We start from the raw sequence: 27,126 nt of genomic DNA, 5'->3' as shown, positions 1-27,126 counted from the left end.
TGATCATCTCTGTAGCTCTCCCCTGGACTCTCTCCAGTAGTTCCCTGTCTTTCTTGAACTGGGGAGCCCAGGACTGGATGCAGTACTCCAGGTGTGGCTTCACTAGGGCAGAGTAGAGAGGGAGGATAACCTCTCTCAATCTACTGGCCACACTCCTTTTTATGCACCCCAGGATACCATTGGCCTTCTTGGCCACAAGGGCACATTCCTGGCTCATGGTCAACCTGCTGTCCACCAGCACTCCCAGGTCCTTCTCAGCAGAGCTGCTTTCCAGCAGGTCAACCCCCAACCTGTCCTGGTGCATGGGGTTGTTCCTCCCCCGGTACAGGACCTTACACTTGCTTTAGATCAGTTTTATTAAGTTCCCCTCAACCTAGCTCTCCAGCCTGTCCAGGTCTTGCTGAATGGCAGCACAGCCTTGTGGTGTATCAGGTGTCAAGGGATTTTCAAAACCATACCCTATGTGAGACTTTTGCATGCTGTTCAGTACTAAATTGCACAGGATGAATGCAATGTGTTAGATGAAATGGTATAGTTTCTGGGAGAAATTTCAGCCAGGTCCTCCAAACAAACATTTTTTTGACCTTTATTTCTCATATTAATAAACAGAAAGCAAGCCTTGGTCCAAGCAGGAAAACAAGCTACAGGTTTACACTTATCACAACACACATGACAAAGAATATTTGTGTGGAAACTTGTTAAAAAGTTACTAAGAGGTAGACAGCATCATCCTGATAAACCTTTTGAAGGTGCAATGGAGAAGAACACTTGGCTTAGGAGCTGTGACTTACATATATATATTAAAAAATCACTTTGAGTTAAAGATTATTTTGAGGGTCAGTTAATGGCTTTTAAGGTTAAATAAAAAGTGTAGGGATATATATTACAGAAAGATATGGCAAAGCTTTTTACATCTTAACAAGTCTTTTTTAATAAATTATGAACAAGTGTTTACAAAGGTTGATAGTCTAGCTCTTATAAAAGGTCCTGCTGAACACTCCTGCAGTGCAGCTGCAAAGGGCAGAAGAAATTGTGTGAGTGGAAGTAAACATCTAAATGGTATGTGTAGCAATAACAAAAGATCTCAAGTATTCTGTAAGGTCTCTGCTTCCTACAACAGGACAGGGCATGGGCATAAGTTACCTGTGATCCTGCTCATACTGTTAGTTACTCCTAGTTAAGTTTCACTACCAGAAAAAGCACACAGGAATAGCTTACATGCCCTGTGGAGCTGCCTAATGTAAAATCATTGTCGGCAGGCTGGCCAACCTCATGAGGAAAACTCTGGAGTAGGAATAATAGGAAGGGAGATCACAACCCACAGGTAAGTAGTAGAGGACAGGGGTCCAAAACAAAGGGTACAGGGTGACAGGAACAAAGTATACCTCAAAAGCAATAAAAAAAAAAAAAAAAGTGGCAGAAGGAGGCATGAAGAATGAAGACACATGCACAAGTACATGCAGCATGGAGAGCAAGCAGGAAGAATTACAGTTCTCCATGAGTTCACAGAACTACAACACTGCACCTCAAATACTGTGTTCCATTTTAGGCCCCTCAGTACAAGAAGGACATTGAGGTGCTGGAGCATGTCCAGAGAAGAGCAGCAAAGCTGGTGAAGGGTCTGAAGAGCAAGTCTTATGAGGAAAGGTTGTTTAGCCTGGAGGAGGCTGAAAGGAGACTTTATTGCTCTCTACAGCTACCTGAAATGAGGTTGTAGCGAGGTGGGTGTTGGTCTCTTCTCCCAAGTAACTAGTGATAGGACAAGAGGAAATCGCCTCAAGCTACATCAAAGGAGGTTTAGATTGGATATTAGGAAAAATGTCTTTATTGAAAGAGTGGTCAGTCATTGGAACAGGCTGCTCAGAGAGGTAGTAAAGCCACCATCCTTGGAGGTGTTCAAAAAACACGCAGACATGGCACTTCAGGGCATGGTATAGGAGGCATGGTGGTGTTGGGTTGACGGTTGGACTTGATCTTAAAGGTCTTTTCCAGCCTTAATGATTCTATGAACATTCTTGGAATAACAGAGATATGGTGAGACAGCTTGCATGACTGGAGCAATGCAGTGGATGCATAGGAGCTCTACAGGAAAGTCATGGAGAGAGGAGAAGAGACGCTGCCCTCTCTGTGGAAAAGCAGCTTGAATGTATGGAGCTCTGATACAAAGCAGGTGACAGGCTGGCTGAGAGCTTGTGGGTCAGGATCCCAGGAAAGGCCAGTAGGGATGACGACACAATTAGAGCAGGCTACAGGCCACGAGATCAGGGTGAGGAAGGAGGTAAAGGCTTCTCAAAACAGCTCAAGGAAGTGCCTGACTCTCAGACTCTGATGCATATGGGGACACTTCTGACACCTGCTGGAATTCATGCAGTCAGGAGGATTTCTGGGCAGCATCAGGGACAACTTCTTCATACACCAGCAATGGCTGATGTGCAGCTTTATCTGCCACACACTAGCTGGGAAGGATGTGGTCACAAATGGCTGCCTGGGCTGTAGTAACCAAGAAACAGCTCCAGATCCCAAGCAGAGTGAGGAAGGTAAGCATCAGAGTAGAGGTGCTGTGCTTTCAGAGAGCAAATTTCTGCTTTTTCAGGAAGATGATAGGCAGGATCTCATGGGAGACAGTTCCAAAGAGCTCAAGACCTTTAAGGAGGACTTTCTCCAGGCATGAGCACAGGCCATCTCCATAGTCAGGAAAACAGCAGGCAAATCAGAAGGTGAGCTTGGCTAAGAAGGGAACTCCTGACATAGCTCCCATGCAAAAACTGCTTATACTAGATGTGGAGGCAGGGACAGGCTACAGCGTATTAATTCAGGAACACTGCCCAGACAGGTAAGGATGGTGTCACAAAGCCAAGGCTCAGGGAGGCTTGAAACCACTACGGGATAACCAGGACAATGAGAGTAGCTCCTGCTGCTAGGGTGTCTGTAAAAGAATAAACGAGGAGCATGTGGGCCGGTTGCTGAACAGGGAATTGATTTAGTGATATATGATGCTAATGAAGTATAGGCTAGATGAGCAGACAGTGAGGTGGACTGAAAACTGAACGTCTTTCTGCTCACAGGAGAAAGATGGTGACTGGTCAATGGTGTTCCCAGGCAGCAAAGGCAGGTGATAGCATCCTAGGCTGTTTTAAGGAGTGCTTAAGCCAGTACACTGAAGGAAGTGGTTATTTTCTATTACTTGGCACTTGTTAGATGACATGTAGAGTATTATATCTAGTTTGGCCCATCCAGTGCTGGAAGAGTGCTGATAAATTTGTGCAAGTTCAGCAGAGTGCCCCCAGTGTGGTCTGTGGCTGGAGCACAGTTCACACTCTGACAGACACTGTTCTCAGTACAGCCACTTGGGGCTCGTCCTTTACACTGGGGAAGAGTAGCCTTTGGGAGGGTACCTAACAGCAGCCTTCCCATACCTACAAGCTGATCACTGAGAAGACGGAGACAGATTGTTCACAGTAGTGCCTGGTGGAAGAACAAGAGATAATGGGAATAAGTTGAAACAAGAGGGAAGATGGAGGGGGAGTTTCTGATTTTTGGTTATCTTTGTCAAACCCTCATAATTCTTTACACATACTAAGTTCAAAATCAACTGAAATGGCTTTCAGGTGTCATGAACAACCAGCATGCAGGAGTCATGAAACACACTCTATAGCTTGATGTTTTGAAAACATTAATACATAGTATTCCTTTCTCTTCGATTCTTTTTGGGCTTCAGTGTATATATAGGAGTTCAAGTTTACAGGCTTTCTTTCCAGTCACAAGCAACCTAAAAGCATGTTATTCTTCAGAAATGGGTAGGTTGACATTCTGTTAGAATAATGTGAAGCAGAAGCTAGGAACCACCCTAAAAGTGCAAAAAATATCAAAAGTTTGGGGAAAAAGCCCCAAAATCTACTAATAGCAGCTGCTTTGTTCCAATAAAACAATAAGCTGAGTGGCAGCTTTATCACAGTCAACGACCATTAGGAGATGATCAGCTAGTCTTCTGCCAACCCCAGGAAATCGCTATCTTGGAGAATATTTATCTGGAGCACTGAGCTCCTGCTGGAGAACTGAGACTAGAAAATGCAAACTTCCACCCATTTGGAACTGCTGAAGGATGTACCATCTTTCTTCTGACTGTAAGAAGGTACTGATCCAAAACTGCAGAGAAAGCTGATTATTTTTGATTTATCCACATTCATGCAAGTGGATATGACTTTGTTAATCTCTAAATACAAATTACAAAAAAGGCCTCAGCTCTTACGTTTTGGGTTAGTGGAGCGCTCTTTGTTAAAACTGGATACAAAACAAATACAAAGGATTTTGTCCATGATTTAGCCTCTTTATCAGGAGGCTGTTCCTTCTGGGAAAAGAAAAACAGGCACTGGAACCAGCTCAGCTAGCCTTCAAAGTGCTTCTTTATGGGTGACTTCAGTGCTGGTGGAAAACGTCCATGACAAAAGATAGCAGCTCCTTCACCATTGAATTCTACTTCTTCTCTTCTGTCATTGTTTCGCCCACAAAGCAATTATTCGGTTGTGATTTAAGTTCTGAAGCAAAAGAAAAAGAAAAGCACAGAGGTAAATTATTAAGTCTTCTCTTCTAAAAATTGAACTAGTTATATAAGAATACTGCAGGCTTTAAATACTAATAAAGTGCAAAGATGAATTAAGACATTGTTACGTGATCCAAAACAATCCAATTACAGCAGCTACGCGACCCCTGGTATCTGAGAGCCACTAGTCTTTTCACCCAAATTATCTGTTTATGGTTAGACACGTTCCTCTGCAACTGGAGCAAGTTAAGAGCACTTATCACTTACTGCCAGCCACCTGCTAAGCAGCTGGTAACCTGTGAGGCTGTTCTGTCTCCATGACTTTGGATCACATAACTAGGCACTTAAGACACCGCTTTTATGCAAAGGTTCAGGACTATAATCTTAGTATCAGCTGTGCACCACACATGCATGTGATGCTGCTGCCATTTCTTCCACACAGTAATGCCAGGTGCTTTTGCAGTTTTCTCTTTTGAGGACTGCAGACAGAGCTCTTATTTGACAAGCAAGGAAGTTGAAGACAAAGGGAAGTTAGACAGCAGGAAGTTAGAATCCTGCAAGTTCAAGACTACATGCCCAACCTAACTAACTTACTGCACACAACATGCATCAACCTCTCATCAGGCTGATTTCCAATACAGCATACACAAGGCCCACTTATATCAACCTCAGTGCACACAGAGCAACAGTGTAAGGGGAACCAACTGGATGTGCCAAGGCAATGTGTCACTCAGTCTTTGCTCCTATTTTGACTGCACAACCTACCCTTCCCTTACACCAGTCTCTAGCTCAGCGTCACTCCAACCTACGCTAAGACACCAGGAGACAGCCTAGGAGCGCAGCACGTGGTGAAACACGGTACTCATCTCTGTAGACAATGAGAAAGAGAAAAGTGTCCCTTGTGTGGTTCTCACAAGGTTCCTGGATAGGCCTGAAGTATTTTTATGATTTGTATCCTTAAAATCCAAGCAAGGTTTACCGCTTTACCTACAGCTGACTTATGACAGCTTGATGATAAGAATAAAGAACATGATCGAGACGCCAGTCTGGGGGAGCTGCTATTTGCTTGTGTCTATGCAGTGAGAAGGCCTGAACATGAAATTAGTGTTCCCCTCTCATTTTATAGCTGTGGTAGTAAGCATCAGGTTCCACACCCCCCACAGAACACGCAAAATGCTCTGTTCCCACACAGCTTGCAAACTGCACCAAAGAAAGCAGAGCCACATCTGATGTCTTGACATGACATAACCACATAACTATTTCAGATGTTAAACCTTTAAGCATGATGTAGGAGCACAGCAGCCCTCACAAAGCAGCACGTCATGTAGTCCATGTATAATTCACTGACTAACTTAATTTAGTCTTCAGTACTATTCCTTGGCAACTAACAGGATCTGACTCAGTTATTACAAGATACCACAGCTTCCTCTTCAGCTATACAGTGCTATTTCAAGTCTGTTTATTTGTTGACTGACAGTTTCATCAGCAGTTTCATCTGCATCAGAGTCAGGTTTCTTATACGTGGTCCTAACTCCCTCCCACCCTTCCACTCATCCATGCTTTCTCACATTCGGAGATTTTTTTTCCCTCCTCTTTTCAACATTGTCTTCAGCAAATACCTGAATGTGATTGCTTGGCTAGTAATTCAACAGAAAAATCAAACCTAGCAGAACAGAAAACTCTGCAGCAGTAAGGTGCCACTAGCTTCCACATTCCTGTGCATTCTCAATCTTTAAGTGGATTATCTGCATCAGTGCTCTCCAAAGCAGGGTGTGCGCAAGGCAATCCCTTTGCAGTGCAGGAAGAAAATATTTTTGCACCATTAATAAAATTTAAAAATTAAAATACTGTTTACTTCTTCCTTATCCTTTTGTAATTTCTATTTTTGTGCATTTTTTATAATGGACATAATACTTGAGTACATTAGCACATATGTGTAATAAATAAATAAATATACATAAATTGGGTGTGTATGTTCAAAATATTTTACTGATGGGGTGCACAATCAAGTAAGTTTGGAGACCAATGATCTACAACACAAAAAGCAGAAACCAGTATGAAATGCCTATAGTTGCACCAGTTAACTAAGGGCTATATGACAGACAAAACAACATTTTCCTTTTCTTTTGAGGAATGGAAAATTGTTTTCGGTCAATCTGCAAACTTCATTTCATCAAAAATGCTTTGATACACTCTGGCTTATAGTACACATTTTCTAAAAGCTTTTTAAATTCTCTTTTTAAACATTTAAGTTAGATAAAAATTTTCAAAACAAGAAGTTTCTGGTGACTCAGTTAATAAATTTGGAAGCAAAACCTTTCATAGAATCACAGAATATCTCAAGTTGGACTCGATGATCCTTATGGGTCCCTTCCAACTCCCTGCTCCTCTCAGGACTACCTAAAACTAACCCATATGACTAAGAGTGTCGTCCAGGTCCTCCTTGAACTCCGACAGGCTTGGTGCTGTGACCACTTCCCTGGGGACCCTGTTCCAGTGACCAACCACCCTCTCAGTGAAGAGCCTTTTCCTAACATCCAATCTGAACTTCCCCTGACGCAGCTTCATTGCATTTCCTCATGTCCTATCGCTGGACACCAGTGAGAGGAGATCAGCACATCCCCCTTAAACTGCCCACTTTGAGGAAGCCGTAGACTGCGAGGAGATGACCCCTTTGATTTCACAGATAGCAGGACAACTTTTTCCGTCCATTCCTTTCTTCCCTTACCCAGTTTATTTGCTATAGCTGACCTAAATTCACATCCCTCCAGAACTGTGTTTCTTCACAGATGTTTTACTTATCAAGTACTTTTAAACTAGCTACTTTCTATGTAGAACAGCCAGCACCATCAAAGGCTTCAGCTCTGGGAAACCGGTTCGTGCCCTCGACCACCAGGCTCATCCTCAGTTAAACCACAGCTGTTCTACAGCATGCTCAAAGCACAGCAAAGCTTTATGGTGTAAGAAAGTAACAGTTTCATGCAACACACATTTCACACATCTCAGCCTGTCCTGCAATCACTGCAATAGCACCCCCACCCTTTCCTTGTCTCCTGCCCTTCCTTCTCCCTCTGAATCCACCATTGACTAGCATCCCACCCCCTCCAGTATGTCAGCCCAGTGCTTACCGAGGCCCTTTATGATCAGATTTAACCTATTAGTCCTGCAGAAGACCACCCAGATTTTTCTGCTGGGTCAGTTTCCTGCTACGTGAGGTAGTTAAACTGGGTCACAGAGTGGTGTGATGAATATCAGAGCTGGTCCAAAGAGCAAAACCTCCACTTTTTGTGATAGTAAGTGGCCAGTTCAAGCCATCCTACAGATTATAGTCTATGTGGAACAATTTGCACCCATCCACAGGAAAGACAGACCGCCCTAGAGTCAGCGTAAAGCATGCCTGAGCTATGGTAAACTACAGCAAGACTCTCAAACCCAGGATGGTCAATTGCCCTCATTAGATGGATTCAAAGTTCAGCAACAGCTCTCAGTATCATCTTAATCTGTGTAAACTTTGCAGACACACCAGCAATGAGAAAGTTTTATTACATACTTACCTACAGTTTTACTTCTGAAAATCTTACACAACTCCAGTGAAATTCTTTCTAAGTAGGTTGTGCACTTCAACTATATCCCTTGGGAATCGGGAAATTAATTATTATTGACAGCAGCTGATTTCAGTTCTCCATGCTGCCACTGAATCTGCTAGGTCAGGGAAATTACTTCTACCTCTACCACGTGGCTGTCACAAAGACCAGAGACTTTGAGAAACAGCACTGCGCTACAGCTTTAGCTGTTCTGCCTGGAACCTTTTTGTTTCATGGACAGGAACTCTGGATTTTCTACAGGTAAGCGTTCAGCACAGTTTTCTGCAATACTACCAGGTGCTTTGGAAGCCTAACTTACAAGTGTAGTAAACACTCTCTTGGTGAGGGCTTGACCTTTTTGTGTTCTTTGCCAGCTTCAGATGTCTCAGTGAGATGTTTCACTATAAAGTAAAGGTCAACAATCTCAGCTCCAAACCTATAATCTTTAATACTTCTTGGTGTGAAACTAATTAGTAACAACAGTGAAACCAGTTAGCATTCCATAGGCTTTCTCTACTCCACAAAAATTTTATAGAAAGAGTATTCTGGTCTGGATGGATGATAGACCAATGTAAGCTCTTGTCTGTGCAGTTTATCAAAGGATAGCCTTCATATCCTTCTGTTATCAGATTTGGGACAGGACTAATCTGAGATTCAATATTCTCCATGTTGATGTACTCCAAGAAGCCGCTGTGCGACCTCACAGGTGCTCTGGTCTGCACACATACAGTAGGAAACACATTGAGAGGGCAAAACATCTCTGGAGATTCATAAATGGAGGCCTGTTATGCCCCCATAGTAAAATGCAACATACAGAATAGATGACAGTGTAAAGGTTCTAACTAATTCATGCAATATGAAACAATTGTTGAGAAACATTGCATCTTTGCAGCCTGAATTCCACTAATATCCATAAGATGTACTGTTGATCAATTATTCTCCTATACAGAGTAATAATCAGTTTTGTCATTCCTCGTGTCAGTCCTTAGGGGCCACTGGTCCGTTTATTTACAAGAGCTTTCCCACCATGTCCAAGTAGGTTTAAAAAACAAACCACCACAAGAAAAACACAAATTAAGTAAACTCTGCATTCTTTGTGACCGACAAAAACACAGCTGCACACCTAATCGATAAAAAGCCCCTTCAGTGTTTCATAATATCTCTCTACTTTGATATTATGTTCCACAGCATTCATAATTAACAAGGCAGAATTGCAGTTCAGAAATCTAGCAACACAAAAAATATACTGTCTTCCTGATACCTCAGCCACTATAAGCCTTTTTCACTTGTGAAGGCACGGAATAAAGTAAAAGTGCAAGCATGAACAAGAGGTATGTTATTAATGAATGTTAGTAACATTTAATGCTACAGTTTTAAACTGGCTAAACTGGCCAGTCTTTGAACACTTCCATCACAAACATCTGACTCCACAGCACAGATCACACATGCATGTGCCCACTACACACACAGCCCATCCCTCCTAATAATTCTCACTCCGTTTCCTGTTTGAGCAAAAAGGGGGTCAGGGTCATACACAGCCTGGCCCAGCACTGCCACTCCCAGCCTCTGTGACAGTGTGCACACTCTTCCGAGACACAGGGAGCTTCACCCTCACATACCTTCTTTACTGGAGCTGGGAGAGTTGCTCAGGTGCTCCCCGTTTCCACTTTCTGCTGCCTGGATCACTTCTGCCAAGACAACAGGCAATACTTAGGCAATTCTGGAGCTCACAACACTCCCCTTTCCCAGCCCGGATGCATCAAGAGCAATATGACTGAGAGCTGGGCCATTTGTTTGGCATCAATAGTAGCCGTGACCAACATCCCCCACCTCCATGGGACCATCATACCTCCCCCTCTCTCCTCCATATCTGGATCCACACTGTCCTCGTGCTCCTTTCCAGACCCTGCAAAGGCAAATCACAGAAGTCACTCAGCACCCATGGTGCCACCCATAACTTCCAATCAAGAAGCATTAGGCAAAAGTCACAACGAACAAAGACTGCTCCACAGCACAGGTACCTACCTCTCTCATTTACACCATAGTCACCTGGATGGTTGGCCGGCGAGCTGTTGTTCTCCTTCTTAGAGGTGTCTGAAGAGAGATCAGAAGACAACTAAAGTTCCCTGCCTTGCTCAGCTTCGAGGTACTGGCCATTGCATGAAAGTGAGTTACTAGCTACAACTCAACATGCTGCCACGAGCTAAGACCACAAAGCTAACACCTTTCCCCCAAGACAGCTCCCCACCACAGCACAGACACACACCTCCCTCAGTTACACCACGGTCAACTGCACAGTTGGACATTGGGGTGCTCTTCTGCTTGGTAGAGAGCTCTGAAAAGAGATCACACATCAGCTACATCCCACTGCTTAACTTCGCAGTGGTATCAGTCATTAGAGACAAGTCACCGGCTAACAATCATAAAAATTATAATAATTATTCGGGTTTGCTCAGGAGGGGAATCCAGCAGGTCTCTAACCCAACCCCCACCTCACAGAAAGGTCAACATTCATTTCCAGACAGGTTGCTCCAGAATTTCTTCAGTCAGGTCTTAAAGACATCAAAGGGTAGAGAATCTATGATGACTCCATGCAGCCTATCCTAGGGATTAGTCATGCTTAGAAGGCAGAAAATGTTTTCTTGTATCCACACAGAATTCCCCCTGCTTCAGTTTAGGACCGTCACCTTGATATCCCGCTATACACCTCAGTAAACAGCCTGGCTTGGTCTTCTTATCAACATCCTCATAGGTATTGGCAGCTTCTGTTATGTACCCCAAAAGCCTGCTCTTCTCTGGGCTTGAACAAGGCCAATTTCCTTAGCGTCTCCACAGATGAACTGTGCTCCAGCCACAGACCACACTGGGGGCATTCTGCTGAACTTGCACAAATTTATCAGCACTCTTCCAGCACTGGATGGGTCAAACTAGATATAATACTCTACATGTCATCTAACAAGTGCCAAGTAATAGAAAATAACCACTTCCTTCAGTGTACTGGCTTAAGCACTCCTTAAAACAGCCTAGGATGCTATCACCTGCCTTTGCTGCCTGGGAGCACCATTGACTCACGGTGTACTGTCCATAAGGACACCCAGGCACCTTTCAGTAGAGCTGCTCCCCTGCCAGTCAGTCCCCCATTCTGTACCAGTGCCGGCTGCTGGTCCATCCAGGTGCAGGACCCTGCATTGCCCCTGCAGAATTTCATGAGGTTCGTGCAGACCTCTTCCCCTCCAGCTCCCTCTGAACGACAGCCTTGCCCCATACTCATGGACTGCACTGCACATTTTTCTGTCATCTATGAACAAAGCGACACTGTCTTCTCTCCCTTGTCCAGGTCACTAAAAAATAGAACTCTGCAGTACTCCACTTGCCACCGGTATCCATGTGGAGTACAACCCATTAATCATGGCCTGCAGGCATAACAATCTAGCAAGTTTTCTACCTGTGTAGACAGACGTTCATCCAGACAAGGACATCTCAACTTAGGACTCCAACGATGCTGTGCGACATTGCAGAAAAAGCCTTGCTAAAGTCAAGGCATGTGACACTCCTTGTTCTCCCCTCACCCACAGCTCCAGTTACTTTATCCAAAAGGGTTGTCAAGCTGGTCAACTGTGACTTATGCTTGGCAAAACCATCCTGCTTACTCCCAGTCACCATCTTTCTCCTGTGAGCAGAAAGACGTTCAGTTTTCAGCCCACCTCACTGTCTGTTCCTAGCAGAACCTAAAACAGCTGTTCTTGGCTACAGCCTGATAGCTGGTTAACTCTGCTCCTGAAACTGCTGCACAGAGGACAGGTATCCAGCATTCACGGCACAATTCCCCCCAGCACTGCCATTGAGAAGCATTATACAGAAGTCGTTCTGAGCCTTCTACTCTAAGCGGTCCTGGCCAGTTTGCCCGCTGGGTCATTAGCACTGACTCCTCCATAGAACAGGCACTTACCTTCCTGATTTACACCATTGTTAACCTTCTGCTTGTCTTTCAGGTCACTGTCCTCCTTGTTCAATTCTTTGTCTGAAAAGTGATCAGAGAAGAGCTACAGTCTCTCAGGAGCACACTCCATTGCTGCTTTCCCACACCAGCAGAGGCCACTGCTCTGTGCTGTCCAGAGCTCAGCAGCACACCTTCTCCTCTGCAACTGTTACAGACTGCTGCGCTACCAGCAGAAGCCTTATTTAGAATTGCTTTGCACACACATTTCAGACATCATCATAGGCTTGCCTGGTGCTCATCGTCTGTACACCAGCGATTGCATGCTACCTGGGTGCTGCAGGGTGTATAGTACAAAGGTGTGCTGACTCCACTTCCTGATGTTCCCACTCTATACTGCAACAAACTAAAGTATTTTGGTTTGTTCCTCTAGTGTCCAAACAGACTACCTTTGTCTGTGGACCTGATTATCTTTTATCTGAACTGTACATTTCCCTCCTTTCTTCCATAAGACAGGTATAAAATCAACCTCATTCTCCTACATCCATGTCTACGTATGGGGAAATAATTACACAAGTGATAGGACAATCCCACACACAGTGCAAGACACCTTCTCCATCAGCTACACAACCCCTATTTCTCCAGATGAGGGAAGCTGTTCTATGCCTACTACAATTCATGCAGGAAGAATAAGCAGCAAAACCCAGGGGCTTCTGGTTTTCCTTTTTCTTATTGTCATCATTAGTGATTTTATCCTTAATCAGGACAAACTTCTGCCTTCCCCAGCCCCCTTATTATCAGCTACTTGTGGAAAATGGTGGAAGAGTTACTGAGTGAATGACTCATCAGCGCAACAGCCTGGGTAAACACACTTTTTTTTTTTTCTGACTTGAACTGTAATATTCATATTTCACTATCCCTCTGAGGTAAAAAGAAGTTGTAGAAACATACAGAGGTCCCAGAATTTCCTTGAAATCTACACTGGCTGTACTAAGAAAACAAAACTGGGGCTTTGCTTACCTGCCTGATGAATGCAGTCAAAAGGCTTTCCTAGAGCACAAAGCAAGTGGAAGATACTGCATCCAGAAACAGTGCTTCTCTAAGGAAAGAACCCTGCTATATCTCCCAAATTAGCATTTTTCAACCTTGTAAGCAACCCATCTCTAAATTGGCATGTTGAGGCTCAGATCTATTTGCCATCAATACAAAGCTTTGAATTTGCAACATTTTATTATCTTACATCCTACTTGAGGGCTTCTTTCCAGCAGAAAGCAAAGATCACCTACCCATGATGACATACTATAAAAATATCCTTGCATTCCTTTGCATGCAAATAAAAGGTAACATTAGACAAAAGGGTAATTTGATTATTTACTATAAAAAGGGGTTCCCTCACACGTGTCTAGCTCTTCTTTCCACAGATGGTAAAGTGATTTGCAAACACTGCATGCAGCATCATTCTCATCACATCAGGAGGGAAGCTAAAGCCCCAAGAAGGTATTTCCTCAGTGCTGTTTATCAAAACACAAGGATTCAGGTCTTTCTGACTTCTCATCTAGTGATCCACCCATCAGCATTTACTGTTCCTAAAGCAACAGGTCGTTCTAGGTTGTCAAGACCCTGAATTTTAGGAAAGCAGACTTCAAGCTCTTCAAGGAGTTAAGTCAGCAGGACCCCCTGGGAAACAGTCCTCAGGGGCAAGGGAACAGAAGACAGCTGGCAGATCTTTAAGGACACATTCCATACAGCACAAGATCTCTCAGTCCCCAGATGTAAGAAATCAGGCAAGCAAGGGGAGAGACCAGCATGGCTGAGTTGAGACATGTTGGTCAAACTAAAGAGCAAGAGGGAACTGCACAGGGATAGGTATCCTGGGAAGAGTATAGGATGCTGCCCAGTTGTTTAGGGATGGGGTCAGGAGGGCCAAGGCACAGCTGGAGCTGGATTTGGCAAAGGGTGCAAACAATAAAAAGAGAGGCTTCTACAGGAACATGAACCAGAAAAGGAAGGTCAAAGAAAGTGTATCCCACTGATGAACAAGAACAGTGGCCTAGTATCAACAGATGAGGAGAAGGCTGAGGCACTCAAAAGCTTTTTTGCCTCAGCCTTCACTGGTAACCTCTCTCATCACCCCTCCCAAGCTAATGGACCACAGTATGGACACCAGGGGGATAAAGCCCCTCCCACTGTAAGGGAAGATCAGGTTCATGACCGCCTGAGGAACCTGGACATACACAAGTCTATGGGACCGGATGAGACGCATTCCAGCGCCCTGAGGGAATTGGCTGATGTAGTCACTAAGCCACTCTCCACGATATTTGAAAAGTCATGGCAGTCAAGGTGAAGACCCTGGGGACTGGAAAAAGGGAAACATTGTGCCCATCTTTAAAAAGGGTAGAAAGGATGACCCGGGGAACTACCATCCTGTCAGCCTCACCTCTGTGCCTGGGAAGATCATGGAACAGATCCTCCTAGAAGCTGTGCTAAGGCACATGGAGGATAGGGAGGTGATCCAAGGCAGCCAGAATGGCTTCACCAAGGGCAAGTCCTGCCTGACCAACCTAGTGGCCTTCTATGATGGAGTGACTACATCAGTGGACAAGGGAAGAGCTATCTGGACTTCTGTAAGGCCTTTGACATGGTCTCCCACACCATCCTTCTCTCTAAACTGGAGAGATATGGATTTGATGGGTGAACTGTTCGGTGGATAAGAAATTGGTTGGATGGTCACACCCAGAGGGTAGTGGCTCAATGTCCAGATGGAGACTGGTGATGAGTGGTATCCCTCAAGGGTCTGTATTGGGACTGGTATTATCTAATATCTTCATCAGTGACATAGACAGTAGGATCGAGTGCACCCTCAGCAAGTTTGCAGATGACACCAAGCTGAGCAGTGCAGCTGACACACCTGAAGGACAGGATGTCATCCAGAAAGACCTAGACAAGCTGGAGAAGTGGGCCTGTGAGAAGCTCATGAGGTTCAACAAGGCCAAGTGCAATGTCCTGCACCTGGGTCAGGGCAACCCCCAATATCAATACAGGCTGGGGATGAAGGGATTGAGTGCAGCCCTGCAGAGAAGGACTTGGGGGTACTGGTGAATGAAAAGCTGGACATGAGCCGACAATGTGTGCTCACAGCCCAGGGAGCTAACCATATCCTGGGCTGCATCAAAAGCAGTGTGGCCAGCAGGTCGAGGGAGGTGATTCTGCCTCGCTACTGCGCTCTGGTGAGACCCCACCTGCAGTGCTGCGTCCAGCTCTGGAGCCCTCAGTACAGGAGAGACATGGACCTGTTAGAGCAGATCCAGAGGAGGGCCACAGAAATGATTCAAGGGCTGGAGCACCTCTCCTATGCAGAAAGGCTGAGAGTTGGAGTTGTTCAGCCTGGAGAAGAGAAGGCTGCGGGGAGACTTTATTGCTGCATTCCAGTACTTAAAGGGGGACTATAGGAAAGATGGGGGCAACCTCTTTAGCAATGCCAGTTGTGACAGGACATGGGGTAGTGGTTTTAAACTAAAGGAGGGTAGATTTAGACTGGATATAAGGACAATTTTTTTTACAATGAGGCTGGTGAAACACTGGAACAGGTTGTTTCCAGGGATGGGGCATCTGCTACCTCTCTGGGCATTCAAGGTCAGGTTGGACGGGGCTCTGAGCAACCTGATCTAGTTGAAGATGTCCCTGCTCACTGCAGGGGGGTTGGCCTAGATGACCTCTAAAGGTCCCTTCTAACCTAAACCATTCTATGATTCTAGGCCAACAGGGGAATGGTAATCTCTGAGAACACGCCAAATGTTTTGGACGGCAAAAGGCCATGTGCAAAATTAATTCCCCCCTGCATGCTCCCCTATTTTAGGGCACCACCTCACTTGTTATCTGCTTCAGGCTTTTCATTCAACAGCTTATGGAGGTGCAGCTGCAAGCAAACAGAAATCTTTTTTAGAAATATGTATGGAGATGTCTGCAACAGTCTGCAAAATATTCAACTCGTAACAAAATTGTCACTTTAAGGCTAACATTTTTAGCAGATACTCCTGAGAACTAGTATGTTATACCACTTTATTGAAGGACTCACAATTAATTTCAACTTCAGCTTCCCTCCAGCAAGCACTTAAGGTCCCAGACCATAACCAACATTACCTATACTTATGCCTATATCTTTACAAATCTTGCTGAAGTGGGTTTACTTAAGGTTATAAAGCTGCACATATTTGCCATAAAAAGCCAGAGACAGCTGAGAAGATAATCTGCATTTTTTTTTTAATTTTATTTATGAATTGCACTAACACTGTGACTTTAAATCCTTTCTCCTTGCAGACCTTCAAGAACCTCTAATAGAAAACATGGGCCATTCTAAAGAAAATTTAGGTGCAGTACCAAAAGGAAGTTTTTTTGACTGGGTATTTTCCCCCCCATCCTTCTCCTTTTTTCACCTTCAAATCCATCCATAGTCTCTAGACTTCAATCTCTGAATCATGGGCTAAGAACCACAGCTTTAACAAATACATTAAAATATCAGACAAAAAATTACGTTCTTTACCAAAAATCCTGCTAAAATGCTCATAAGACTTCAAAATGCTGGGGCAAGGGGGTTAGAAAGGGAGGAAAAACACCCCAAACAAACCCAACAACAACAAAAAAACCAAAAACCTGCTTTCACAGCACCGCTCCCCTACCTGTGGCATCTTTTCCAGGCCCATCACCAAGGACCCCATCACACTTTTTTTGACCTCCAAACCCATAAAAACATTAAGAAACTTCAGAAATTAAGGAACCACTTAAGAAATTAAACATCAGAAAATATCTGCAAAGGCGACACAGTAGTTTGCAGTCCAAGAAACATCCTGCTCTAGCCTTGTGCTAATTCCAGCAGCTCATAAAAGATACCAGACTGAGTATCGCACATGAAGCCACTGTCCATTGAACACCAGAAGACTCCAACAGGGCACTGAGCTTGTATCTGATGGCAGGAACTTTGGCTATTCCCCATTGAAACTGTATTTGGTCTGGTGACCTCCACAAAAGTATTCTTTAAGAGTCTTCCCCAGCTCTCCCTAATCTGCTTGACTGCCTGATTTAATTTGGTTCATAAGAACAGATCACAGTGGTCCTCGCAACAAGAAGAATACACATTAAAGCTGGAACACATTTGCCTCATCCACCCTCATGAAAGGAGCACAGACTAAAGGGGCTGTCCCCTTCCCTAGCTGCCCACCATATAGAGTGATTCCCACACCCCAACACACAGACCCACAATCCAGAGAAATGAATAATTTTGCTGCAAATTTAAGTAGGGGAAAAAAAAAGCAACAGGATTAGAACGGACAGCAGAAGCACAAGTGGAGATCTGGACAGGAAGACAGGAATGCAGACAACCCTGAGAATCTGTACTGCCTGCAGAAGGGCATCACATAAAGGAATCATGGGTGGGCAGCAGACTAGTAACTAATGGAAAGAGGTAAGAAGTTCCTCCACTGACTGTTTCCTTCCCTCATCTTGACTGTTACAAGGAGAAGACAGGCCCGCAAAATGGAGGAAGATTGAATCAAAAGGTGCTGCTATGAGATTTTTTTCTTGCAACAACTGAAAGGCATTAGAGAAAGGAAAGGAGACAATTGCAACTTGACCCACAGGATGTAAGCGTGCACCAGAGTCATGCAGCAAAAGCAGGGACCAGAGTTCTGCACACCAGACTAGCAACATGCCTGTCTTCATCAGTCTCGGTCATATCTTGAAAGTCCATCCAAGATAAACTAACAGCAAACTTCTGCCAGTCTGATGTTATAATACCTTAATTGGTCATCCATGAAATCTACTGCTACATGCACAGCATCAGCCCCCACCCACTGGAACCACCAGCTTTCCAAGTCAAATTCCATGCACAGGGAAAAAGGCTAGCTGCCCAATTTCCAAGACAGGCCAGCAAGAAATTGCCATGGCGGACATTGGGAATGAGCAATGCACTACATTCATGCCCAGCCTTAGACACTTGATATCAATGCTGGGTTTAGAATAATAGTCAACCAGATTTCTGAAAGAAGTTTATATAAATGGGATGGGCAAGTAAGATTAAAAGAGATGGAAGAAATACTAACCACATTTCAGCATGTAAACCAGCCCATACCAAACAGGTAAAGAGTAAGTTGTCCAACAGACAGGTTGCCCTATAATGTGCGCTTTTCCAGTCCTCATCCTGAGGCCAGCCCCCATTCTCCATTGGAGGTAAATTCTGCTTCTGACAGAGAGAGATGCTGACCAGGCAAATCTCAGGCCATTCACTGTCAGTAATTCTGCCAGCCCCAATAACATATCCACTAAGTGCAGGTTCACATGATTATCCAATATTGGACCTCAACTGAGACTTTAAGGCTGCACGTTCACACATGCATGAAAATCAACTCAAAAGTTTACACGCTGCAAAAAAAAAAACCAAACCGAAGAGCAGATCAGACTCCTTGTTCCAACCAACAGCAGATGTTTAAAAACATCTATACCCCAATACAGGGTTCTTACCTCTTGAGTTAGACTGGTCCTCACCATCCATAGAGCAAAGTGGCTGATGTTCCCCTACAATGAAATTTAATTATTTTTGAAAGTTTGTATTAATGACCTGGAAAAAATAGCTACACTCGGTAAAACAAATAAGGCGTGAAAGAAAACTTACCCTGAAAGACTATACTGGCACAGGAAAAAAAAAAATTTACAAGCCTAGACCAAATTAAAGCAATAGTCTGATTTCCACACGTTTGTGACACTCAAGCTTTCTTACCTGAGCTACACGCTGGACTGTTCTTCTGAGCAGCTCTTTGTGTTCCACTTTTAGTTCTAGCTGCACCAAAACAAATAGAATACCTGGAGAAATTACTCAGAAATAAAATTTTGTGCCTTTGGAAATTAGCTGACAATCTCTATCCATTCCCCAATCCCCCAACCCAAAATAAATAAAAAAAAAAAATCACTGAGGACGTGCAACTGAATACTTGACTTAGGAAAGAAGAAACAGTGAAATATTGTTTTGGAGCAAGGACAATCAATGAGAGATCAACAAAATGGGACTCCTGCAACAATTACAAGTCAGAATACATCTAACCAAATCTAAAGCAGAGTTTAGCAGTCATGACTTTGAGTTTTGCTCTTAAATAAGCAAATCACATCTTTGTTTGACTATATGCAGTACTTATCCAGCGGAGGTATAACAAGTTCATTTTGCAGCATGGTTAAACCTTCGCTGTTATAAGAGACATAGTTGAATTGTTATGAGTCTAACTGATGGCCAGCTGTATGTGACATTCTTCACGTGTTGATACCAAGCATAGTGTTCTTCAACATCACCAACGTGGACAAGGGCACAGAAAGGCACCCTCAAAAAGGCACCCTCAAAGGCACCCTCAGAAAGCTTGCAGATGACATCAAACTGGAGAGAGTAGGGGGTATAATGGAGGGCAGGGCTGCCACTCAGAGGGACTTCAACAACATGGAAGAATATGCTGGCAAAAAAAAGATGTGATGTTTAAAGGCAAACATGAATTCCTGCACCTCTTGAAATCACCCCACAGAGCAGTACAGGTTGAGCTCTGCCTGGCTAGAAAATAGCTCCACAGAAAAGGACCTGGAAGCCCCGGTGGACAATGAGTTGAACATTAGTCAGAAATGTGCCCTTGCAGTGGGCAGTGTTAGCTGAACTGTAGTCAAACCATCAACAGAAATAACTCTTCCCCTCTTTTCAGTATTTGTAACACCACATGTGGGGTACTTTGTGTAATTTTAGGTTCCCAATTCATGAAAAAACACTGACATTCTGAAGCTAGTCCAGCAAATGTCCACCAAGATATTTAGGGGGCAGGAGTTCTGCAAGGAGGTGCTGAGACAACTGGGTTTGTTCAGCATGAAGAAAAAGAAGGCTAAGGGGATGGCTAGTTGCAGTCTACAACTAACTTATATAGAAAACTAAGGAAACTCCTCTCAGAAGTACAGAACAAAAAGACAGGAAGCGATGGCTGCAAGTAGCAAAAGGGAAATCTGTAACAGAAATAAGGAAAATATCCTTCGCCACAAGGGTGATTCAGCACTTGAACACATGCTGAAAGAGGCTGGGGAATTTCCCTCCTTGGAATTATTCAAGGTTTGACTGGACAAGGCGCTGAGCAACCTGATCTAGCTTTGAAGTTGGTCCTGCTTTGAGCAGCAAGTTGGATTAAACATCCAGAGACCCCTTCCCACCTAGCTTATTTTATGATTCCATACCAATAGAAACTAAATGGAGAATGATCAGGAAAGCATAAAGTCCATATGCAATATACATCTATGTATGCTCTGGTCAGAGTCTCCCTCCAGGATATCATCAATTAGTCCTTCCCAGATAGGAGATGCATCCCATGCTCTTCACCCTGCAGCCACCCCAGGGTGAGACCCAACCTGGAAGCCAACAGGAATTATCCATGCAGAGCACTCTTAAAATGAAGAAACGTATTCCTGTTTAGGACTCTCTCAAACACAAAGAGAAGAGATGGCGAGCACCTCTTTTTCAAGCCAGAATACAATCTGACCTAATAAGGTGGCAGCAAGAGCTACACAGTGATAGACTACAATTACCATTTCCAAATAAGGTGTCAGATTTACGAAAAAAAGATACTTGATTTCAATTTAGGGATGGATCAAGAAACAAGTCTAGAACCCCAAGATGATGGCAATACTGGCTGACAGGAGGCACAGAAGTCCCCAAGCATCAGTTGAGCACACTGAGTTGCCAGATTAGACTCAGCATAAGGTATTCAACATGCTCTGGTATGAGCCTGCCCCAACAATAAATCTGATCTTGAGGGCAGTTTTATGTATGATGTTCTCAAAAAAGGCAGTGAAAGCACACTCAGGTAGGAGAGGCCATAGATATTTGGTAAGTAGAAACACACACTAACTGAACCACCCAGTCTGAAGGAGAAATATGCAAATACAAGCTACAGTGTTTCCCAGCACACAGAGCCCAGTGTCCGAGTGCAAGAAAGTTCAGTATATTATTTGCTTCAAATCTATTGCCTTTGCCCAAGTTGTACTTGTCTCTACTGCTGTATTTACAATACATTCCACGGTCAGAAACTTTCATACATTCTACAGAACCTTAGATCAGCATAACCTTGAAGCATGTTAAGCTCAATTAGGAAATGCTATACATACCTTTTTTGTATACGTATCCTAGTATTGCTGCAAAAATTACGACAGGAATCACAATAAGACCATATCTGCCTCTGTCATGATAGCTGTCTGCTTAAAAAAAAAAAAAATATTATTAGATCGTTAAAAAGCAACTGTGTGATACACTACTTCAGTAGAAATACAACCCTGACTGTTTTAAAGGCTATTTGTTTTTTAAAAAGTAACCTCAAGAAGTTACTGCACCAGAGTCAGTTACTAGCAAAACCCTAAGCCAGCAACAGGAAAGTTACATAGTAAGTACCTTAGTTCAGCGAAGGCTGGTCACCATTTGAAAGGTGATGGCTATTCCATTTTTTGGACTATGAAAGGCTGAGCCACTTCTCAGCCACATGAAATTTCAGTAAGTATCTTGTATTGGATTTGCACAGCAAGGTTTTGGTAGCAGGGAGGCTGCAGGGGTGGCTTCTGTGAGAAGACGCCAGAAGCTGCCTTCACGCTGGGCAGAGCTGGGTCCAGTCAGCTCCAAGACAGATCTACCACTGGCTAAGGCCGAGCCCACCACCGACAGTGGTAGTGCCTCAGCAATAACATATTTAAGAAAGGGTGAAAACTGCTGTGCAACAGCAGCTGGGAGAGAAGAATAAGAATAGTGAGAAACAGCTCTGCAGACACCAAGGTCAGCAAAGAAGGAGGGGGAGGAGGTGTTCCAGGCACTGGAGCAGAGATTCCCCTGCAGCCCATGGCAAAGCAGGCTGTCCCCCTGCAGCCCATGCAGGTTAACAGTGGAGCAGATATCCACCTGCAGCCCATGGAGGACACCACACTGGAGCAGGTGGATGTGCCTGAAGGAGGCTGCGATGATGTGGGAAGCCCATGCTAGAGCAAGCTCCTGGCAGGTCCTGTGGACCGTGAGAGAGGAGCCCATGCTGACACAACTTTGCTGGCAGGACTTGTGACCCTGTGGGGGACCCATGCTGAAGAAGTTTGCAGAAGACTGTCTCCCGTGGGTGGGGCCCAGTGCTGGTGCAGGGAGCATGGGGAGGAAGGAGCAGCAGAGACAACACAGAATGAGCTGGCCACAACCCCTGCTCCCTGTCCCCCTGCGCTGCTCCAGGGAAGGAGGCAGAGAAATCGGGAGTGAAGTTGGGTCCAGGAAGAAGGGAGGGGTGGGGCATGGGTTGTTTTAGATTTGTTCTTGTTTCTCATTATCCTACTCTGATTTTGATTGGCAATAAATCAAATTAATTTTCCCCAGGTCGAGTCTGTTTTGCCCATTATAGTAACTGCTCAGTGATATCCCTGTCTTTATCTCAACCTACAAGGCTCTTGTACTTTCTCCCTGCTGTCCTGTTGAGGAGGGGGATTGGTAGAGCAGCTTGATGGCCACCTAGCAGCCAGCCAAGGTCAACCCACCTCATTTCTAATAAGTCTCTAACACATAATTCCAGTGAAGGAGGAAGATCTATACTGGTAAACCATGAAAATTACTTTTGCACAGAAGTGGGAAATTTTGTCAGGTGAAGACTGCCTTACACACCCTACAAACATGTTCTCATCCTATGTTTGAAAAACAACCAACCAACAAAAAGAACCCAGCTCCTGAAGCTCAGCTGAGGCTGTCCCAAAGCAATAAGCAAGAATAGGAAAACTCTTCTTTTCTCCTTTTTACATCTGTCTGTGAAGAAGGAAAAGTAGTATGTTCATTGACTCATGCAAACGCTAGATAAGAAGTCATTTTATCTAATGGCTGCTAGATGACTCACTTAAAATGACTGAATAGTTTCATCCCAGTTCATGGAAAGCAGTACAAAGAGCACAATAGTCATTAGCATTAACTACACAGGCTAGAAGGTTCAGAAGAGATCTTCTAAGTGTGTCTCCCTCTTTATTATTACTCATTTCAAATCACACCTGAAGGTTGTATTCTGTTGAGATCCCCACAAAAAGTAGCTTGCTAGGGGGATCAAACTGTCAACCTCATACTTTTCACCAACCTTAAACACACTTTTAGCAGAAAAATCAATTTTGATGCTTTTTAGTCTTTACCTTCCTGAGAAGTCAGTAGAAATCATACAGTCAAAATCCATGCTGCTTCCCACCCTAGCCTCTCAGACTTGCATATACAACCTGACCCATTTGTTACCTTTTTCATCTGGAAAGCATTGAGTCAAAGAGATTTCAGAGCTCTTCTCCGTTTGAGAGAATTTAATGAAACATGAAGCTTTCTCAGAAGCATCAACATCCTTCTTAGGGATAAAAACTTCCTGAGTCTGACGGGTGATTCGTTTGCTACTGAACTTCCAAGCGTAATTCAGAGGCTTCGGGAAATCAGCTGCACATCTTAACACAATGTTACCACCACTGATGTTGCAACTTATTTCAGGTTTTGAAGGGGTAGCTGAAAGGAGAGAAAACATTCTGTATTACTGTGATTATAAACTGCCTTGCATTTTAGCATGGGACAAGGGCTAGAGCAACAAAAGCAGCAGGACAGTACATAGATAAAATGTGTAAGGTGTGTGTGTGTGCACATGCACATGTGTGTGAGAGATAAATGTATTTCTAAAAGTGGCCCTGTCTGTGGTTCTTCAGTGCCTAGTTTGAGACTCCTCATGGTTCACTGTCAATAGGACTAATATACAAATTATCAAATACACAAAATATCAAATATATTTCCCAAAGACTACTAGTGAAACTGCGCAGACCTGCCCAGGATGATGCCATAGATATTCAAGCATGTAAAATACACCTGCAGGAGCATTTTTAGGAGATACATAATGCCTGGGATAACTTGGGTCAGCTTGCTCAAAGAGTTTGGCCATCTACCTGAAACTACAGTGTGCCATCTACAGACATTCTAGAAGTCATTCCAAGGTGAGTAATGACAGGCACACAAATTAGATGCCACCTTTGAAAATTTGTTTTAAGTGCCTAAGTAACTTAACAATAGAGCCAAAGAACAGCCCTGCTCCACTTCTGTTTGCTGCCCTGACAAATAAACAATCCCCTTTCTAGCCTTCTTAAAGTGAATAAAGTGGTGCAAATTCTTTATGCTGTTCTTCCAGTACTTACCTAACACAGTAAGTATGAAGGTTAAGACAGAATTTTTTTCCTGAGAATCCACGTAGTCTAACTTGTATGTGCCAGCATCATTGTCCTGCAAGTTAAATACAGTCAAGCACCCATTCTCCTTGTTAAGCAAGCTTCTGTTAAGCAGCGAATTAAAATATGTCACTTCAGTCAGCCGGTCCCATTCAGCCACTTTATCCTTGTTTTTTGTCCAAATAATTTCCTCTATTTTTTGGTCTATTTTTACTGGAAAAGTAAAATTTTCTCCCACGATGCCAAACACTTCTTCACAGTGGATGTGTGCTATAGGGAAAAAAAAAGGAAAACGGTTATGTTAACAACTGTTTTATAAACTATCTTGACTATTAGCTTGACTAATGTTGTATGCACTATCAGATACATTCAAATTTAGGTTAGAAGCACATCACAGTGTTGCAAAGTTGCATGTATCAGTTAAGAATTACCCAAACCCAGACTGTCTGCACAATCATGGATAGGCACTGCAAAGGGATCCAGTTTCCACATTCTGGTTCCAGGCAAAATCTTTGTCCTGATCATCTTCCCTATCCTAAGCTCCTCTATCCTCAGTACTTTCCCTATGCTCATTTGAATTAGGCATCCTGCCCATGGTTTGGTGAAAAAGATAAAACGAAGACTTGTTGTCAACAGCAAAATTTATCTCAGCATCTTGTTGCAGAATGTCCAGAATGAAGCTCCTGTTGAGCAAATAAACTGCATTTTTTCCAGCATGAATATTCAGAGTTAGCAAAAAAAAAAAAAATCACACTTCTGACTCAAAATTGCTACTCGGTTGAAAGCACCTGCTCTGAAATCATGGAGATGTTAGGGATTTCCTCTTGAAATGTCACTTAAGCAAGTTTATTTCACAGCCAATATATGTGAAATAGCATCCCAACCTCTGAGATCTATCAGAGCTGCAAACAAGAAACGGGAGCTGACCAGAAACCTTAACTGCCATCAGTTTTGAATATATCATATTCTGCTAAAAAAGGCCCAGATATTCAATATAAATAAACAAACAAAAACAAAAAAGAAGCAGCATAAGATATTTTCTCTAGTTTTTATTAATAACAGCTACATGTGTGGGGAAAAAAATAATCTACTGATCTAACAGATGAGACCAAATTCTGCTGTGGGGAAGGGATACTGTAAACCATTAGCATCTGTGTCCCTGCTTCAGTCTTCAACAATCACCTCCTACTTCTGAGTAGCTCTGAATGGCTCTAATAAAAAAAAAAAAAAAAAAAAAAAAAATTGAAATGCTACTGCCATGGCAGACACGTATGTAGACATAGACAATAGCATACCAACACTGAGTTCAAGTTACACTTGGATTAAGGACTCGATTCCACTCCATAGTAGCTGGTAACTGCTTACTACTAAGTTGAAGGGCGGGCATGATCAAGGTATAGATGAGGCCTCATATCAAGGCCAGATTCCCAATATGCACCACAGAAAACTTCCCTTTAAACAGTAATTGTGCATGGTGAAAGAAAAATATTTCAGAAGCTTACTCCTCAAGCCAGCTGCTCCCAAGTGACAGCTACCACTGAGTTTGGTTTGGGGTTTCTTTTTTTTGCTTCCTAGATGTCATCAAGTCATGAACCTACCACAGTCCCTTTATTGTTCTGTGCTTCCCTCGCTTCTTACGTCATCGTTGTATGAAAACTTACTACTGTTCATAACTCAATGCAGATATTACAGCTTTATCACATCAAAGTAAAATCACTTCCCTTCACCGTGTGTGAGTCCAGAAAACAAACTATAGCCCATCTTACTCCACATTCTATTTTCTTTCCATATGAAAGCAGCCAGGACGTCAGCCAGGCCAGTCATTATGAAGATTAGGTGCCCCATTGGCAAAGAACAATGCTCACCAGCATACTGTGTCCAGCTGTTCTGCCTGGTGCCACACCATAGAAACAAAGGCTTTCTCAAACAGGAAACTGAAGACAAGCAATAGGAAACACAGAACTGCACAAATAGAAGGTCTTCTCCATGCCTTACATCTCAAGGACTATCCAATTTGTTTGCAATTTACCCATAAAAGTACTCTTCTCACACGGTTACAGTCTCTACTTCTTGTTGTCTGCACTTATGCTGTGGCCTTTTCCAAGCACAGGAACTGGAAAAGTAAACAGAGGGCTTAGCTATCTCTCTCACATCTTTTCAATACAACCCATCTGCCTTTCTTTGTCTTCTATCTTGTTCAGACACCTTTAAACATCTCACTTGCTCCTGCTGCTCCAGTATGAGATTCTGTCTTGGTTTTGGCTGGGATAGAGTCAATTTTCTTCACTGTAGCTGCTATAGTGTGTTTTAGATTTCATATGAGAACAGTGTTGATAGCACACTGAAGTTTTAGTTCTTGCTAAGTAGTGCTTATACAAGTCAAGGGCTTTTCCAGCTTGCCATGCGTTGCTAGCGGCACAAGAAGCCAGGAAGGGAGGGAGCGCAGCCAAGACAGCTGATCCAAACTGGCCAAAGGCATAGTCCATACCATGTGGCATCATGCTCAGCATATAAAGCTGGGGGAAGAAGAAGGAAGGGGGGGGCAGACATTGGGAGTGACAGTGTTTGTCTTCCAAGTAGCCATTACACATGATGGAGCCCTGCTTTCCTGGAGATGGCTGAACACCTGCCTGCCCACGGGAAGTAGTGAATGAATTCCTTGTTTTGCTTTGCTTGCATGTGCAGCTTTTGCTTTTTCTTTTCATTATATTTTTATTGTTATTATTATTACTATTACTGTTTTGCTTTACCTATTAAACGGTTCTTATCTCAACCCATGAGTTTTCTTATTTTTCCTCTTCTGGTTCTCTCTC

At 43.5% G+C, this 27,126-nt stretch overlaps 1 protein-coding gene across 5 annotated transcripts in view; it reads right to left on the bottom strand.

The window, feature by feature from the left end:
* Positions 1-562: 562 nt before the first annotated feature.
* CD58 (CD58 molecule) overlaps positions 563-27,126 on the bottom strand; it is a 38,632-nt gene continuing 12,068 nt past the window's right edge. Inside the window, exons 2-12 of one of the 5 annotated variants that reach the window (XM_064465879.1) lie at positions 24,284-24,583; positions 23,355-23,609; positions 21,233-21,322; positions 18,831-18,890; positions 18,575-18,628; positions 12,074-12,145; positions 10,391-10,459; positions 10,150-10,218; positions 9,974-10,030; positions 9,744-9,833; positions 563-4,535 (exon numbers count right to left, since the gene is read on the bottom strand). In XM_064465879.1, the coding sequence (XP_064321949.1) occupies positions 4,474-4,535; positions 9,744-9,833; positions 9,974-10,030; positions 10,150-10,218; positions 10,391-10,459; positions 12,074-12,145; positions 18,575-18,628; positions 18,831-18,890; positions 21,233-21,322; positions 23,355-23,609; positions 24,284-24,583 (1,178 nt within the window). In that variant the 3' untranslated portion in view covers positions 563-4,473. The remainder of the gene's footprint in view (positions 4,536-9,743; positions 9,834-9,973; positions 10,031-10,149; positions 10,219-10,390; positions 10,460-12,073; positions 12,146-18,574; positions 18,629-18,830; positions 18,891-21,232; positions 21,323-23,354; positions 23,610-24,283; positions 24,584-27,126) is intronic. The other 4 variants (XM_064465896.1, XM_064465888.1, XM_064465905.1 and 1 more) reach the window with 4 other exon arrangements.

This window comes from Phalacrocorax carbo, chromosome 1 (genome assembly GCF_963921805.1).
Source record: "Phalacrocorax carbo chromosome 1, bPhaCar2.1, whole genome shotgun sequence".
Lineage (NCBI taxonomy): Eukaryota > Metazoa > Chordata > Aves > Suliformes > Phalacrocoracidae > Phalacrocorax > Phalacrocorax carbo.
The sequence above is the reverse complement of the archived record's forward strand: the minus strand, read 5'-3'. Positions and strand labels throughout refer to the sequence as shown.